The 20069-nt window shown below is 41.5% G+C and overlaps 1 protein-coding gene across 5 annotated transcripts in view; it reads right to left on the minus strand.

Annotated features, from left to right (window-relative positions):
* LOC126109623 (lysine-specific demethylase 4B-like) overlaps nucleotides 1-20069 on the minus strand; it is a 387367-nt gene that overhangs the window by 324345 nt on the left and 42953 nt on the right. For 4 of the 5 annotated variants that reach the window (XM_049914665.1, XM_049914668.1, XM_049914667.1 and 1 more), the window contains exons 7-9: nucleotides 18376-18524; nucleotides 11738-11902; nucleotides 401-669 (exon numbers count right to left, since the gene is read on the minus strand). In XM_049914665.1, coding sequence (XP_049770622.1) covers nucleotides 401-669; nucleotides 11738-11902; nucleotides 18376-18524 — 583 coding nt within the window. The remainder of the gene's footprint in view (nucleotides 1-400; nucleotides 670-11737; nucleotides 11903-18375; nucleotides 18525-20069) is intronic. The other variant, XM_049914666.1, reaches the window with a different exon arrangement.

Here is a 20069-nt window from a genome sequence, read left to right on the forward strand (position 1 = left end):
ACAAACTGGTCATAAACAATTGTGCAGTTAACATCAAAGTGGTAAAGTATTTGAATTTCCAAGTTTTAGTTTGGAATGCATTACTGACAATAGCACACTTTCACTACCAAAATTTCAACCAGTTATAGATAGAGTTGCAGGCTACTGACAGCATCTGTGTAGGTAAATCGGGTAGACTATAACTTGTTACATGGAATGTTTTAGTCTATACTACCACATCCTAAAATATTCTGCTATTCTTTCTGAATAGAATATGCATAACCTAATCATGAAAGACTTTGAGAAAAGGAAATATAAGTCAACAGGTGATAGACTACACTCCAAGTTTTGTCACAAATCAAACATTCGTATTACACGAAACACGAAGAAGAAAAAAAAAAGGTATGACCTGAGTACTCACCCATCTCTCCAGCTTTCAGCCACACATCCTGCATGACCTCAAATGTCTTCTCGTCCATTAAGTCGATTTCTTCATTGCGTATCTCCTCCGCTATCCTGATTACCTCTGAAGGTAAGTCGTGTGGATATTCGAGACCGTCCAAGTCTTCTAGGTCGGAAGGCAACTCTGTAACGCTGCCAGGAGACACCTTCTTGCGGTGGTGGGTCTTCGCCCTCGGAATGTTCATGAGCACGTTCTGTGGCATGTCGGCATTGCTGTGGCACAAAATACTGTGAGAGCAAATTTCTGGCCTCTGTCCTCTACCAACAGTATTTACAAGGCAATCGTGCACGTGCATTTCGCACAGTCTCACAGAGTAAACTGACATGAGAGGCTCTTTTGATTACACTTCCATATGGCAAATTGAAATCTAAATCCTTCATACTCATGTTTCAAACCCTAGAAATCTTAAAACAATACTCCAACACAAGTAGTAAACTTTCAAATGGAGAAGAATGACTTACTGTTTCACATTTCTTGGTAACCACCACTTCAAAATGAAGTAACATTTACAAAAAAAATTCTTCTTCCTTTTTACAAGGACAATACCACAAGTAACATCTCTGAAGAGATATTGTTAGTGTGGCTGTTGGTCGCACTGCTGTAACTTGTGGTTTTGCACTCCCAAGCAGGCATACACACACTTTGCTTGTACGGTCTGTCTTGACCAGGCAGCCATTCAAAATTGACTTCCTGTTTAACACTACAGTCAAGTGCGAAGTTCACAGAGCTATTAATCGCTAGTTGACTGATGCGTACGGACAGTCGTGCTCGGATGTCAAAAGCGTTTGCAAGTGGTGTCGTACCGTAAGTCACAACAAAGGAAGGAGCAGTAGGCCGTCAATTTCCAACTAGACAGTCTTAAATATTGAGAAAATCGTGTGTAAAGATTGCAGGATATCTCTGGATGATTTGTGTAACATGGTTCCTGATGTTTCGGAAAGCAACATCCACAGAATTTTAATGGAAAAGCTACAGTATTGGATGATGTGCACATAATGGGTATCGCAAATGCTGACAAAACCATGGAACAACAATGAGTTGATACTTCCCACATATTTCTTCAATGTTATGCAGATGAAAAGGACAACTTCTTGGGCTCAATTGTCACGGGTGATGAAACCTGGGCATTCCACTTTACACCTGCGTCAAAACAAGTCCTGCGAGTGGTAGCATTGCTCTTTGGCCAAGTTGTAAAAATTCAAACAAACACAGTATGCAAGTAAAGTCACGGGTACTGGGTTTTGAGACTGGAGGGAGGGGTACTGTTGGTCTGCCTGCTGGGACAACAATAAACACTGATAAATATGGTGCAACACCAAAAAAACTCATAAGGGTAATTCAGAACTGCAGAAGAGGAATGTTTAGCAAGAGTGCAAGCAATCACCATGACAATGCCTATCCACACATGGCGAATCAGGCTGTCTGCCTCCTGCAGAACTTGGGCTGGAATGTCAGCACCCACCCACTACGTAGATGTGGCTCCGAGCGACTGTCACCTGTTCCCTAAGTTGAAGGAACATTCGTCTGGGCAGCAGTTCTGCTTCGACAAGATAAAAGATGAGGCTGAACACTTCCGAAAGCGAACTGGTGTAACATGGGTTTTGTAAAACTGCTTCAGCGTCTATGAACACACATCAATAGCAATCATGTAGAAAAATAAAACATTTTTTGACCTTTAAAATGATGTAACTATAACAAAGTAAATAGTTTTTTGTCCACCTAAAAATATTATTCCACATTACACATCTCAACTCCTGCTGTCTTCACTGTAAATATGAAGCAAATCATACACCAAACCTAAGAAAATTTGTGTCTTTTGGTTGGTTGGGGGATTAAAGGGACCAGACTGCTACGGTCATTGGTCCCTTTTCCAAATACTAAAAACACCCACAGAGAATAAAAAACGTTCAACAGAATAGATGACAGATGACACAGAACGGGAGAAACTTAGACAAAGACCAGACAAAACAAATTAAAATCACATAGTGTGACGGTGGTTGGCCGACCATAGGAACAAAAAAAAGGAGAAGCCAACCACCGAGAGACACATTAAAAACTCAGTTTAAAATCGTAGGCCAAATGCCAGAATCAACACAAAAAAACATAACAAACACTCAAATTAAATGATAAAAACCCCCTGCCCGAATAAAATGCAAAACTAAGCCTGCCATGACAGAGTCATCAGCTAAAAGGGCAGGGAGCGTATCAGGCAGCGCAAATGTCTGCCTGACCACAGCTAAAAGGGGACAGGCCAACAAAATGTGGGCCACTGTCAAAGCCGCCCCGCAACAACAAAGAGGAGGGTCCTGTGTGTCAGCCGGGTGTGGCCAATGCAGAGCCGACAAAGGACAACTGAATTTCTGCGATTGGCTCGCATGGATGACCGTCACACACCCGTCGTCACCTTGACAGGACGGAGTTTGTTTGGCGTGGGCAGATTGCTCCATTCAGTGTCCCAAAGTGAGATAACTGCGCGGCGTAAGACTGCCCGCAAATCAGTCTCCGGGAGGCCTACCTCCAGGGTTGGTTCACCGGTGGCCTGTCTGGCCAGGCGGTGCACATGTTCATTGCCGCGTATCCCAATGTGGCCTGGGGTCCACACAAGGACCACAGAGCGGCCGCAAGGGGGCAAGAGCACGGAGGGACTCCTGGATAGCCATCACCAGACGAGAGCGAGGGAAACACTGGTCGATAGCTCGTAAACTGCTCAGGGAGTTGCTACAGATAACGAAGGACTCACCTGAGCAGGAGCGGATATACTCAAGGGCACGAAAGATGGCGATCAGCTCAGCATTGAAAACGCTGCAGCCAGCTGGCAAGAATCTTTGTTCGTAATGGTCCCCTAGAGTTAAGAGCATAACCGACCCGACCAGTGACCATAGAACTGTCAGTGTATACAACAACAGAGCCCTGATACGTGGCTAGGATGGAATAAAAGTGGCAGCGGAAGGCCTCCGGAGGGACTGAGTCCTTCGGGCCGTGCCAATTCGATGTGATGATGATGTTTGGTTTGTGGGGCGCTCAACAGCGTGGTTATCAGCGCCCGTACAATTACCCAATCTTTGCTCAGTCCAATTGCGCCACTTTCCTGGATGATGATGAAATGATGAGGACAACACAAACACCCAGTCATCTCGAGGCAGTGTGCCAATTCGAGCCGAAGGCAAGAGCGAGGAACACACCATGGGGGTGTTCACAAAGGGGCCCGGAAAGGAGGTGGAACAGGGAAAACCCCAAGCCCAGAGAGAAGCTCTTTGACGCGGACCCCAATCGTACAACCTGACCGGGGCCAACGTTCTGGCAGATGGACGACCGATTGCGGGAACAGAAGACGATAATTTGGATGCCCGGGCAAGCTAAAAACGCGGACAGCATAAGCGGCCAGTAAACATTGGCACCGCAACTGCAGTGGAGGGACTCCTGCCTCCACAAGTAAGCTGTTCACAGGGCTGGTCCGGAAAGCACCAGTGACAAGGCGTATCCCGCTATGAAGGATTGGGTCCAGCACCCGCAACGCCGAATGGGATGCTGAATCATAAGCCAGGCTCCCACAATCCAGACGAGACTGGATTAACACCTGGTAGAGCCGTAAGAGGGTAGATCGGTCGGCGCCCCAGCTGGTGTGGCTCACGCATCGCAGAGCATTTAAATGCTGCCAACACATCTAAGAAAACTTGTGTTTTTTCTACATGTCCATTCACTGCTGCAGAAATCTTGGGTAAGCAGTGATCTAGCCTCATATGTATTAAAATCCACCTTGGACTTTCATCAAAGCTCTGTTTCTTGTTAACATAAACATTACTTTAGCAAGGCCTGAATGAAATATAACTGGGTTACAAGATTCTGTACGAGTTTATAATAATGCATATGAAGTTTAAAAATATTAATACAACAAACAGACATTATATATTTAATTTACTTCTATTTTTGTAAAAAATAAAAATAAATAAATATCTTTGTACACACACAACTAACCAACTGAAACAGAACTACAACCACACAAGCCATGAAAAGTTATTTCTCATGCAGCTGCTGGAAATACAGGGTGTAACAGTGCAGATATTTCTACCGGTGACCAAGGATGGTGTAATGAACAACATTACATCAGTATAGGCATGAGCAAGACACTAATACTTATTTTCCTCTGGGCAGAAGGTCAGGTGTTGAAGTTTGGACATGTTGACACAAAACAATAAGTCTATACTGACTAGCGTAGTCCACTTATTGGTGCAGTTACAGCCTCATGGGAAACATCAGGTACCACACACAAAAATATCTACAGAATTCCTTCACCAAGTATAAAGATCAGGAAGGGTAAAGAGAATCAGGTCTATTCAAGGATTAAGGTGCAAATGATTGCAGCTCAAAATGGGAGAAGTTATAAACCAATAGGACAACTTTTTGAAGTGCCTTCAAAAGCAAACCTCAGAAACCTGTGGAATTAAGAAGTCTCAGATAGGGAAGTTATACAACTCACAGATAAAGGGAGGCCAGGCCAGCATGCAGCAAATTAAAGGTAAAAATGATGACAGAGGTGGAAATTTGTGATTCAATTAACACCATACCAGCAAATTTGTAATACATCTCAGATGAACTATGCCAGCGAAGAAAAGTTGATTGAAGTTGATACTGGTTAACAAAGTGCACAAAAATACATCAATTTAATGACGAAAAAAACATTGACCGAGGGCTGTTTTCTTTCAGTTGTAACTATTCACGGTCTATGAACATGCAGCCATGTACAAAATTTTACATTGGCTTATGTTGAGCAAAATCTGTTGGCAAAACTATGCCCGAGAGTAAACTGGCAGTGCAATATTGCAATAGTGCAGTGTTGTAGTACATGTGTGCCGACTACTGTTAGCACGCTGTCTAGGGAGACGAGGTGGAACTGAAATCCAGACCTATGTTGCACGTTTTGATTGGATGTATTTATTTATTTATTTATTTATTTCAAACAGGAGAAACTAGAAACCAATTCCTAAAAATGACAGCAGAATAATCGAAGAGGTGATGAGGGAGTGCAAAAGGCGCATTTTGTAAATTGGATGAACCAAGTCTGAGCCAAAAAATGTCCCACATGAAGAATTTAACTTTCTTCTATGTCAGAAGACTGCTAACGGCACTGGAGAACTGACGGATTTGTTATTGATAACTAGGAATCTGTCAGCACTGGAAGTCATTGAGCTATTTATATTGATACATATTTTGTCAGAAATATAAAATACAGGGTGTACATAAAGTCCGGGAACACTTTCAATTAATTATTGCACAATAACCAAACACTGTTCAGATATCATACATATCTCATTCTGAAGAGAAACCCTAAATTTTTTTTTTTCCATGTATACCGTCACAGCGTAGTTTGGTAATTTGCCGATAGTCAGCACTAGTCGCAAACACGGTGAGTTCAGGTGCAGAGTGAGCTTTTTGTGTGTTTGAGTTCGAAATGGCCTCCCGATCATCAGATCTCACTCCATGTGACTTTTTTCTGTGGGGACACATTAAAGATCTGGTGTATGCACTGTCACTACCACGTGATGTAGCAGAGCACCGGGAGAGAATATAGGAAGTGACTGCCACAGTAGACAATGCCTTGCCGGGGCAGGTATGGCAAGAATTTGATTACCGTATTGACGTCTGCCAGGTCACTCATGGTTCGCATATCGAATGTTTGTAAAAAAACTTTCAGAGTTTCTCTTCAAAATGCAATATGTATGACATCTTTAGTTCTTGTGCAATAAATACTTGAAAGTGCTCCCAGACTTTATATACACCCTGTATTTCTAGTACTAATGACATTTAAAAGAATGCTTGCAATATATAACAAAGACTGATAAAGTTAACTGAAATATGAAAGTAAGGGAAATGAAACAAGCATCCAAAAGATCTTTGAAAAATGAAGTCTCACTATGAAAGGACAGTATTTCTGATATCTCTGAAGGGAACAAGTGCAAAAGAGAAGTGTAATGGGACCAGTAGTGTTAAGTATTGGACATTCAGGACAAAAATTTCAGGAACAAAAAGCAGAGAGATGAATTCAGTAAATATTCAAACATGACTTCAGTTAACAGTCCTGAGAAGGGAATTTTCATATGGAAGAAGGAAGTGTTTGAGAAAAGGCAAAAGTGTATTGAGAAATCCTAAGAATAGTTACAACCTGTAATATACTTTTTGTTGACAAAATGTTAGAAAAGCCTTTACTCACACTATTTGTTATATACGAGAATGTAGGATTTCTCGGCAAATTTAACTGATGAAATTTTGTCAGTAGAGTCGTGGCAATGCGGTGTCCCAATGTTTCGACAAGTTTCCTACTAGTCACCAAAGCACAAGGTGACACGACAGTTTTGAACAGTATAATACTGAGCACATAGTGACAGGAGTAGTTTTCCTTCACACAAGACAGCATTTCAGTAACAGTGGAGCAGTGGGACTTGCAACATCAGTTGTTTATCTGTGTCAGTTTCATCAAAAGTGGCGAGTCTGATACAGTTACGCAGCAAATATTTTGTGCGCAATTAAATCCTGGTTGACATTGAGTTGTTCTGAGTTGACTCAATCCTCAGATGGGTGAACACATCAGATCAGCTGGGAACATGACAGATAATAAGCATATAGGCCTGAGACCCAATGTAATGACACTAGAAAATGTTGCAAGGGTAAGGGAAGTGATAGTCAGAAGCCCAGAATGGTCAGCTAGTCACTAGTGAGCTAAAAATCAACTGATCAGTTAGATGAATTATGCGTACATCAAACTTCCATCTGTACAAACTTCTTATTGTTAAACAACTTAAGCCAACTGATTTTGCTGTCTGTGAAGATTTCACTTGCAGAATGCAAGTGATTTTGAGTGATAACGTGATTTTACTGATGAGCAATGAAGCTCATTTTCATTTAAACAGGACTGTCAATAAACAAAACCTACATTACTGGGCTCCTGGGCAACCACACCTTACTCATCAGCATCCTTTACACTCTGAAAAAGTCAGTCATGTGTGGTCTTAGGAACAAAATGGGACCACAGTCACTCGATACAGTCATATGCTTGAAACATTCTTGAGACCAGAATTGAGAAGACAAAGAATACCTTTAAAAGATGTTCGGTTCCAGCATAATGGAACTATATCACACACCACAAAGCCATTTTTCCTGGACATATCTATCACCTCTTGGTTTGACAATGTCCCTTGGCCTCCCAGGTCTTCAGATTTATTAATGTGCGACTTTTTGTTGTTGCTGTTGTTGTTGTTGTTGTTGTTGTTGTTGTTGTTGTTGTTGTGGTGGTGGTGGTGGTGGTGGTGGTGGTGGTGGGAGGGGTACCTCAAGAGCCAGGAAATTTGGACCAGCTGAAATAAGTTATCATTCAACAAACTGCTGCCACCCCTGCAAAGAAATTGGGTTTGTAGAAGAGACTTCAGCTGTGCATTCGAAATGATAAGGCGTCAACTCGACAACATTATTTTTCACAAGTTTGAGTCTGGCCCGCATCAAATGGCAAGCAATGAGCTTTGATTTGTCAATAAACACACATGAAGTTTAAAAATGTTTTTACTTGAAACCCACACGTCTCCCGTATGTCAACCTAAGTACGAATGTCGGTAATGTACAAGGAAAGAAAACTTAACTTTTGCTGGATACCTACTGCTGTTCTGAACTGTAAAAATATTTCTGGCAGCACCCACTGAAGACTTTAATGCCCTTACATTAATTTAGGTTGCTTACTCATTGTAACAGCATTCAATTAACTGTGACGACTTAAATACCAGTGCCTCACGCATTTTTTCTCAAGACTTTCATAACAAAAATCTGTAGTAAACATTTATAAAGTGAGTTATGTGGAAGTCTGAAGCTGATGGAGGACAGAGTGGGGTGGAGGCAGTGGACCTGTTAGATACACAATGAAGATGCACCACTGCTAACACATTGGATCAGTGTTTGACAGTACGGTACAGGTTCTGTCAGAAATTATTCCCCACAATGAAACTAATGTCACAATCAAATTTCTTCATTACAAATTACCATTCTACAGAACAAAATGTTGCACTGCAAATAAACTTGAGATCTCAATACATTACCGGTTTGTTAATACACTGATTGCCACAGCAAAGTTATAAGGAAAATATGCTAATGTTGACCAAGAACCACTACACCACAAAAGGCAAAGTTAGTCATGCAGTAATCAAACACTGAATTACACCATTATGAAAACCACACTAATCACATTATGTATGCATGTACATATGTATGCCTTGCACATTATATTAACATCAGCCACGAAGTAATAATGTAAAGGAAACCAACACCATAGCCCTAAATATTACACCATCAGGTTTCACTTTTCAAAGCTTCTGTAAAAGCAGTCTATTATCCAACAACTCTCAGTAAGTTAAAAATGAATAAGAGAGTGGCAGTTAGATTAACATTTCAGAAGTCTTTATCGCATTGCAGACTGACAGGACTGACTCGGGGGGAAAAAAAACCAGGAACTTTAAGGTAAAATGACACACACACTGCGAAAGTTTTAATGATAACGGCTTCACACTTACTAAAAGCTAGCAATACTATAACACAAAACACAGCAGATTCAAAAACACTGAAAAAAGAACAAAAGATCATACGAAAAATCCATCATTCAGCCTAAACAGCAGCCATGAGATCAAACAGTTTACAGACATTCACAATGACATTAGAAAACGTAGATTAAAATTTTACGGTTATGTGAATTGGATGAAACTTGAGATACTTGCAACCCAAACAGTTGCAATATTATGGAAATGTAAGTAAATAAAAACAGAGCTCATGAAGTGGATTGGGGAGATAAATAATAAACTAGCAGGCAAAGTTTTGGGTCTAATGTTCAATGATGAAAGTTGACTGGGACAATATACCGTACGAAAAAAACTTCAGTAAACCGAGCTGAAACGAGGAAATGTGTTCAAAGCAAATAAAGAAGAGAAATGTAGTGACAGAGGTACGCTTTTTATGTATTACCACCCATAAGGAATTCAGAGTTCCACATATTGGTGTCTTCCCTTCATCTTTGTGTCCCTATGATCGACCCTTCTTATTTTATTTCCATCAACGTATCCATCCTCCCCTCGCCCCACGCCACCCATCAAATGCCGATAAAATGATGGAACTGTTCCCAATGAAAATTAAAATAGTTTCGTGTACTTTTATACATGCTCTGGTGGGCAGTTTGTGGGTTTAAATCACCTCAGTGTATGACCATGCAGTGCATTTGACCTGCAGTCATCGCAAGGTGGCGCTGGCAGCAGTCCACATACGCGGAGGTGTGTTGGTGCATGTCAAGAGTACGGTGCAGTGAGTAAGCGTGCAGAGTTTTCTGACGTTCTAATGGTGACTGTGTGTTGAAAATGATGATGTTATGAAGGGTAGAATACTAGGGTGACTGGAGGCTCGTCAAACACAGCAGGTCGTAGCACGGGTCCTCCCTGTGCCACAAAGTGTGTTCTCACGATTGTGGCAACGATTCTAGCAGACACGAAACGTGTCCAGGCGCTACAGTACGCGACATCCACGGTGTACAACACCACAAGAAGACTGATATCTCACCATCAGTGCCTGCAGATGACCACAGAGTACTGCAAGTAGCCTTGCTCAGAACCTTACCGCAGCCACTGGAACAGTTCTCCAGGCACACAGTCTACAGACGACTGAACAGACACGGTTTATTTGCCTGGAGACCTGCAAGGTTCATTCCACTGACACCTGGTCACAGGAGAACCCGTAAAGCCTGGTGTCAAGAATACAGTACATGGTCATTGTAAAGTGGTCCCAGGTTATGTTCACGGACGAGACCAGTATATCTGACCAGTGATTCTCGCCGGGTTTTCATCTGGTGTGAACCAGAGACCAGAAACCAACCCCTTAATGTCCTTGAAAGGGACCTGTATGGAGGTCATGGTTTGATGGTGTGGGGTGGGATAATTATTGGTGCACCTACACCCCTGCATGTCTTTGACAGAGGAACTGTAACAGGTCAGGTGTATCGGGACGTCATTTTGCACCAGTATGTCCGTGTTTTCAGGGATGCAGTCGGCCCCACCTTCCTCCTGATGGATGATAACACACGACCCCACCGAGCTGCCATCGTAGAGGAGTACCTTGATACAGAATGTATCAGGTGAATGGAGTGGCCTGCCTGTTCTTCAGACATAAACCCCATTGAGCTCGTCTGGGATGCTCTAAGTCAACATATTGCTGCACATCTTCAAACTCCTACGACACTTCAGGAGCTCCGACAGGCACTGGTGCAAGAATGGGAGGCTATATCCCAGCAGCTACTCGACCACCTGATCCAGTGTATGCCAACCCGTTGTGCGGCATGTGTACGTGTGCATGGTGATCATATCCCATATTGGTGTCGGGTTACATACGCAGGAAACAGTGGCGTTTTGTAGCACACGTGTTTCAGGACGGTTTTCTCAACTTATCACCAATATTGTGGACTTACAGATCTGTGTCGTGTGTGTGTTCCCTATGTGCCTATGCTATTAGTGCGAGTTTTGTGTAGTGCCACGTTGTGTGGCACCACCTTCTGCAATTCTGCAATTATCCTTAATTTATGAGCATGAGTGTATCTGTCTACTAGCAGTATTAGTAGTGTCATCTCCTGAAGGTTACACTGGCCAGCAATTGTCTCATAATTGTGTCATTTTTGCAATAAACATTGCGACTCAAGAAAAATTGTACCAATCCCTCTGTTATAACTACACTTTCCAGATGATGAAGTACGAAGTCTGGAAACAGGTCTATCATGTTAAGAAACTATAATGTGACTAGTTATAATGTTAACGTGCTCCTACATTTTCATATTACACAATCTCTAGAGGCCTCAACTCAAAATAACTTAAATCAAATCTTTATCAATGACACATATTAACCAAATTCAGCCTAAGCCTTTGTATAATTTTGGATGCCCACTAATGGAAATGATGAGTCACCAAATGTGGAAATTAGATTCTATACAAATTTCCAAAGGCTGTGTGTTAAAGGCAAATGTGAGAGTGCTCAAAATGAACCAAACAAAGTAAACAAAAGAAGTGTTACTGAACAGTGCTACAAATACAATTACGCATCCACACGTGCAAAGACAGAATATGCATAGACATCAAAACTGATCAAACGAAATGATTAATGCAAACGATTTCACCCGACTCTTTTGTAGCTATGTAAGAGACTTTCCTAAAAGCAGTTACTACTCGTGAGACAAGCAAGCGTGCACGCAAGACATTATAATTCACAAGCGAAGCAAACCACCTTACTCACTTTTTGTTTGCAAGAACTTCACGCTGCGTGGGTGGAGGTGCAGCGTAGTTTCGCGAGGGATCCTCGGGGTGGGGACCCACGTCTTTCCCCTGCAGCCAAAGGAGGTAGCGGTCTGGCTGGAGACGCTTCACAAATGTGTCCATACTGATTTTCACCATGTCCTCCCTTAAAGGTAAAATCTGAATTACAATATGTACACAAATTACACGTGGGCGCACACACAAACAAACACACAAACACACACACAAACAAACACACACACAAACAAACACACACACAAACAAACACACACACAAACAAACACACACACAAACAAACACACACACAAACAAACACACACACAAACAAACACACACACAAACAAACACACACACAAACAAACACACACACAAACAAACACACACACAAACAAACACACACACAAACAAACAAACACACACACAAACAAACAAACACACACACAAACAAACAAACACACACACAAACAAACAAACACACACACAAACAAACAAACACACACACAAACAAACAAACACACACACAAACAAACAAACACACACACAAACAAACAAACACACACACAAACAAACAAACACACACACAAACAAACAAACACACACACAAACAAACACACACACAAACAAACACACACACAAACAAACACACACACAAACAAACACACACACAAACAAACACACACACAAACAAACACACACACAAACAAACACACACACAAACAAACACACACACAAACAAACACACACACAAACAAACACACACACAAACAAACACACACACAAACAAACACACACACAAACAAACACACACACAAACACACACACAAACAAACACACACACAAACAAACACACAAACACACACACAAACACACACACAAACACACACACAAACACGCAAAAACACACAAACACGCAAAAACACACAAACACGCAAAAACACAAAAACGCAAACACACAAAAACGCAAACACACAAAAACGCAAACACACAAAAACGCAAACACACAAAAACGCAAACACACAAAAACGCAAACACACAAAAACGCAAACACCCACACACGCAAACACGCAAAAACACGCAAACACACGCAAACCACACGCAAAAACACGCAAAAACGCGCAAACACGCGCAAACACGCGCAAAAACGCGCAAACACGCGCAAACACGCGCAAACACGCGCAAACACGCGCAAACACGCGCAAAAACGCGCAAACACGCGCAAACACCCAAAACACACACACACACACACACACACACACACACACACACACACACACACACACAGAGAGAGAGAGAGAGAGAGAGAGAGAGAGAGAGAGAGATACCAACACCAGACATTGTGGGACATTTGGCAATGTAACTCAAACACAAATTTACATTCTTATTGCTAAGCTAAATTTTCCATTTCCACTTTCATTTCAACAAGTTAATATACAAGTCTCAAGGTTTTCATGGCTGTTGTCACTAAAGGTAAAATCATCTACAATGTTGGCTGCACCATGTTCAATTTGTTCTACACTGTCATTTCGGCCCTTCTGCTGGTGTCGTCTTCAGGACCTTCTGGTGTTTACAGTTAGCTGAACAGTCAGATTTCGCCCTTCATTGAAATCACATGTTGCAACTGTGTTCCTTCACACATTCTTTTACGGTGCTTTCCATTTCAATAATATACGAGGGTCAGCCAGAAAGTAATGCACCACATTTTTTTCTTACAATTATTTACTGAACACGAGAAAGAATGATGTTTCTTCTGAACTTCCTATTTTTCCAGATAATATTTCTGTTCTACGGCTTGCCTCCAGCGAGACAAAGGCATATATGCCCCATCAATACTGTGGTGTCACCGCCAGACACCACACTTGCTAGGTGGTAGCTTTAAATCGGCCGCGGTCCATTAGTACATGTCGGACCCGCGTGTCGCCACTGTTAGTAATCGCAGACCGAGCGCCACCACACGGCAGGTCTAGAGAGGCAGACTAGCACTCGCCCCAGTTGTACGACGACTTTGCTAGCGACTACACTGACGAAACCTTTCTCTCATTTGCCGAGAGACAGTTAGAATAGCCTTCAGCTAAGTCCATGACTACGACCTAGCAAGGCGCCATTAACCATATCTGGAGAGAGTCTCACTTGTATTAACAATAGCGATGTATCACAATGATGGAATAAAAGTTAAGTATAACCTCAGCTACGTACTTTTCAGTATAGCATTAATTACGTATCCTGTTCCAGAATTCACGCCCGTCTGCGTTAGATAGCGTGCATTTCGGCCTCCTCTATCTACAAGGTGTTGGCACATTTGCCAACACATCAAATACCATTCCTTGTTCTGGTCACAAAGTCATTTCTTCTCAAAATGTCTTCCACGTTGTTTAATGGCCCAAACAAGTGAAAGTTTGTGGAAGCTACGCCTGGCCTGTAGGGTGGACAGGGTACCACTGTCCAGCGCTGTTTAGTGACGTGTTCCATATTTCTGAAACTTGGGTGAGGCCGAGAATTATCACCTAGCATCAAAGAATTGGTGGGTCATTATGGTGCCACAATCAGTGGAAGCACTTCTCTAGTTTGGTTAATGTGTTCACACATGCTTCAGAATTAATGGTGCTGCCTCCCTTTTGGCATCACAAACGAGCACATTAGTGAGCTGCATCTTTTCAGATCTGACAACTGCTGATTGTCTCCCTGAATGCTGCAAATGTCTGAGCTATGCCAAACTGCATTCTCATTATGGCCTCACCCTCTTTGCCCAATGACTAACCATATGTGTATGTACTGCAGATGCTCTGTAAAATGCACACAACAGGTTGTGAATGTTCCCGACAGTTTCTTTCTCCGCAGTGAGAAATTCAATGACAATGACACTGCTTGTAACATATGTCATTTTGAAACAATGCTGCAATTACGCTATCTGTCTGGAGGAAACAGAAAATTTTAGTGCAAACTCCAGAAACTTTAAGTAATGCAAACCTGAAGTTTCACATTTGTAACATTGTCGTTGGCTGAGAAAAGAAATGTAGGGTATTACTTTCCGCACGACACTCTTGAACACCGCCACAGCCACTAGTCACTTTATGGATGCTTGCAGTTTAAAGATAATCGGGTGTATCCATTTTGCAGCACAAAAAGTGTTCTGATCTGACTGAGAAATGTGGTCTGTGTACTATGTGTCTGCAGAATTCTTCTGATGCGGTCAGGAACTCTGGAAATGAAAAGTAAAATAACAGCTTTCTATCCAATAGTGGTGGGCCAATAGTAGCAGGAATAATTTTATGTCATTCTTCAGCGTCAGCACCTATACAGGTGAATGCAACACTGGTCCTGGATATTGCTCAGCTGACTGAACACCAGTAGATCATAGCAGAGGAGCCAAATGTCTGTCATGAAGAAGAAATTTAATGTGATTTGGCCTAATACGATAGAAGATTTTTACCTCGAATAACTAGTTATCATCTTCAGGTTTCAAATCACAAAGCACACACTGCCAGCTATACACTGTGTAGTGTACATGTACACCACCCAGTCACCAGCTACTATAGCTGTCAATGTGGTGGCTCACCTTTTGGACGTAGTACCCAGAGTTTACTTTCTGTGTTGTCAATAAGGTTTTTTGCTCCAGCAAAGTCCCGAAAATAATTAATTGCCGAACACCAGCATCTCTTATTAATAACATAGTAAGTAATCGATATGTTCAGATTTGCGTGGGTGAAAATAGAAGCTCATAATGGCCCACCACTGGGCTCAGTTTTCAAAAACTTCTCCTGTTCAGCTTTTATATTTATGACCTTCCAAAAGCATCTTCAACCAAATTCTGTTGTTCAAATGATATTGCTCTAGCTTGTTATGCATAAGATTTTGGTTGGTCAGAGGGTACACTAACTTGGTGGCCCTTAATTCACGTTTCACAGAGTATAATGCTTTGGCGTGGTGTAATAGCTGTCATACCAGCCTCGTCGACGCACAGCTCAACAGCATAATACATACAATTGCTGGTAAAATCAGACCAACTCCTATTTGCTGGCTTCCCCTGCTAAGCAATATCTACTAACCACAGATTCACAAACTAAGACCCTGTTTAGAGATTACCGCAATATATATGAAAATAAGAACCTACTCATTCATCGTAACATACCTGTCTTACGAAGAAATGGGCTTCGTTCAAGATACCCGTCACTACAATACTCTGAACAGCTAGCTATGAGTAACACAAAAGTAAAAGATCTTTTGAACAAGAAGTGTCAACACATCATAAATGACCAAGAACAGAAAAGATTCGAGAAATGTAACTGTTATACTGTGGGTGTCTAACTCAACGGGAAACTGTGGGTCAAATTAAATAGAATCCGCTTTGGATGTGGCCGGTGCTCTGATTCACTGTATAAATAGAGTATTGTGGAGTCTGCAAGTTGTGACTGTGGCGCACTGAAACAATCTATCGGACATGAGAGAGAGGAGCGTGTCCGACAACGCAATACTGTATTTACTTGAATATAAGCCGCACTTTTTTCTCAGTTTTTGTAATCCAGAAAACTGCCTGCGGCTTAGAATCGAGTGCAGAGTAAACAGAAATTCTGAAAAATGTTGGTAGGTGACGCCACAACTAACTTCTGCCGTCAAATATATGTAGCACTACACAGGCATGCTTTGCAGGCACAAAGATAAATACTGGCGCCAAAACCTCTGCGTCAATAAATAAATTAAAAGAAAAGGTAGTAGAATGTAAACATTATGCCATGTATTCTTTCATGTTTGCTGCTATCTCATTTAAATCCTGTCTGCATAATAAACTACGAAACTAGACTGAGACAACAGTAAACGCGCTAGAATATACATATCATATCATGTTTATATTCGTATTAATATAATAGAGCGAAACATTCCACGTGGGAAAAATATATCTAAAAACAAGGATGATGAGACTTACCAAACAAAAGCGCTGGCAGGTCGATAAGACACACAAACACAAACATACACACAAAATTCTAGCTTTCGCAACCAACGGCTGCTTCGTCAGGAAAGAGGGAAGGAGAGGGAAAGACGAAAGGACGTGGGTTTTAAGGGAGAGGGTAAGGAGTCATTCCAATCCCGGGAGTGGAAAGACTTACCTTAGGGGGAAAAAGGGACAGGTATACACACACACACACACACACACACACACACACACACACACACACACACACACATCCATCCGCATATACACAGACACAAGCTGACATGTCTGCTTTGTGCGTGTGCGTGTGCGTGTGCGCGCGCGCGAGAGAGAGAGAGAGAGAGAGAGAGAGAGAGAGAGAGAGAGAGAGAGAGAGAGAGAGAGAGTGTATACCCGTCCTTTTTTCCCCCTAGGGTAAGTCTTTCCGCTCCCGGGATATTGGAATGACTCCTTACCCTCTCCCTTAAAACCCACATCCTTTCGTCTTTCCCTCTCCTTCCCTCTTTCCTGACGAAGCAGCCGTTGGTTGCGAAAGCTAGAATTTTTTGTGTATGTTTGTGTGTCTATCGACCTGCCAGCGCTTTTTGTTTGGTAAGTTTTATATTCGTATTATCCTTATGCTGAATAGTGATAATACAGTCAGAAATGAAGCACGGCAACTGACTACATTCTGCACAGAAATTAGTCATCTTAGATTTAAAAATGTAATGTACTAAAAAGGTGTCTGCAAAGGTTTTCAAACAGAGAAACATTTTTGCTAAATTCTCGTTCAGATCATCATCTATCATATGCAGTATATTATATGGCTCTTGTTGATCATTATCAAAGAAAGCAGCAATGTAAGTTACAACTAAAAGCAGTCTTTTGCCATTGTTTCGCTTATGAGACAATTCCTCTCTTTTTTTATTGTAAGTGGCGGTAGCACGCACAAAAACAAGCCATGTCGCGAGCGGCGACAGGTCGTAAACACTCATTATCAGAATGCAACAAACAATGCACGACGCAGTACAATAATGCATTTTCAGCTTAGAGTGACGTAAACACCTATAACAAAGAGAACGGCACTTATCAGATCAAAGTAAAATAAGCAACCAATTCAAACCAGACGAAGCACGTGAAAAAGGAAGGGTACCCGTATAAATACGGACGGAGCGCCTGACACACAGAAATGGCTACTTGGTAAAGCTTAAATGTTAAGCTTACGACTCTAACCAAACTACTGTAGCTGTATCTTCATCCATTCGACCTAAATTGTGTCTCATGTTACAATGGACCAACTTTGTTTGGATTTGGAGGTGCGATCTAAAACTTCTCCCCCCCCCCCCCCCCCTTGAATTTCGAGTCTCAAATTTCAGGTGCGGCTTAGATTCGGGAAAATTCTTTTTCCTTGCTTTCAGGTATCATTTTTCAGGTGCAGCTTAGATTCGAGTAAATACGGTAATCACATGTGGAATGATTTTATGAATGCCAATGTCACAGGGGTGGGATGGATTAGAAACCTATATATTAATATTCAGTCTATTTACTTTTGTTTTATGCAGCGACATCCATTGCATATTATAAATGTAGTAAATGTGTGTGCCATACGAATAATAATAATAATAATAATAATAATAATAATAGTCTGCTGCTGCCTTGCAGAACTGTTGCACTTGGCATTAAATGAAAGGCTCCACAGTACTGAATCTACATACCTGCAATGACACTGAGATGCCCTCTTTCCATATTCCACCCAACGGGGAGTGGCAAAATTTGTTGACTCTGCACAGTTAAAACCATGGTTGAAACCTGCATGGTATCCGTATGGAAATGTTATCATGATTTCACCTGCTTCCTGAGTAATCTGTAATCAAGCAATCACAATTCACAAATAAGAATAAACTGATGTATATTTCTTTTTTCAATAAGACAACCACGCAACATTTAACCCACACAAAAAATTTGACAAACATCTTCGCAGAGAAAAATCTTTCACTTTTAAAAAACAAACAAAATTTGAAGGCTTTCAGTCAGATGACACAGCTGCGGTAAACCTTTCGAGATGTGAGGTCGTGGACCAAGAAAATCTTCTGTTCGTGACATTTCATCCAGGACTGCGCTGGACATCCTCACGGGATCTCCTCTGCCGAGTCTTGCAGACTGACCAGTCAGATGCCCAAAAGTGACAAATTCTGTAGGAAAGGGGGCGTGATCAAAGTAACATGTGATGAGCAGAGATAACGGATCAGATTGATAAGATTTTACAGAAACATGATATCTGACCGGTCTTTAGACCAACAATGAAAATCAGTCAAGTACTCCAATCTGTGAAGGATAAACATCCTCCTCTGCTGACATGTGGTGTATACAAAATTCCATGTATGTGTGGTAAATACATGGCTAAAAGAGCACAAAAGTCTTTGCAGACTAGGAGAAATAGAGAAATCAACTGTATCAGAGCATGCTCTTCAGTCAGGACACCACGAAAAGAAGTTTTCTGAAACAGAAATTTTATCTACGACGTCAAATTATCATCCACGACTATGTACAGAAGCCATTGCAATTTATAAGCATTAGGATAATTTTAATAGGAAAGAGGAGCCAATGAAACTTAGACACAAGTGGACAGTAGCTATGCAGAATCACTAGACAGTTTTATCTTTGACAAGGCGACAATTGACAGTTAAGTTTGATTTCTGACAAGGATTATCTTTGCTCCCATCACATGTTACTTTGACACAACCACTTTCCTACAGTATTTATGTCACACTCAGATGTCCAACCGGTTAGTCGGCAAGACTCAGCGGAGAAGTGCTTCTGAGGATGTCCAGCACAGTCCTGGACGAAACGTCAGGAACAGAAGAGTTTCTTGGACCATGACCTCACATCCTGAAAGGTTTACTAGCAGCATACAAAATTTCATTTTTGAAACTGTAGAGGCTGTAACAAGTATTTTTCCGTTGGGATTATTACAGCAACAGGAACAGGGCATCTCCTTCGAAAAAATAGAAATTTGAGGAAAGTGAACAGACAATTGACAGGTAAGGACCACTGTACAAGTAAAGATGCTTTGCACATATTTCTGCTAACTCAGCAGCATGAATTTCTGTTTCCCAGATCACTTTGACAATAGTTTCATTGGAATTTGCGAACTCAACACAACCTAAATCTGCACCAAACAACACTAATAAATGTGAGAGAAATGGGAAACTCAAATTCTATTGTTACAAGAAATATACCAATGAAATAAACACCACTTTGAGACAGGAAATTAAAAAATCTATAAAGGACTGCCAACCATGCCCACTTACAATGCTGCACTAAAGTACACAAAGTAATCAGTATGAATTATCTGATAACACCGACATGGGGAAATCATCAGAAAAAGCGTATGACATTGCAAGCACTT

This window comes from Schistocerca cancellata, chromosome 12, assembly GCF_023864275.1.
Source record: "Schistocerca cancellata isolate TAMUIC-IGC-003103 chromosome 12, iqSchCanc2.1, whole genome shotgun sequence".
In the NCBI taxonomy this organism is placed as follows: domain Eukaryota; kingdom Metazoa; phylum Arthropoda; class Insecta; order Orthoptera; family Acrididae; genus Schistocerca; species Schistocerca cancellata.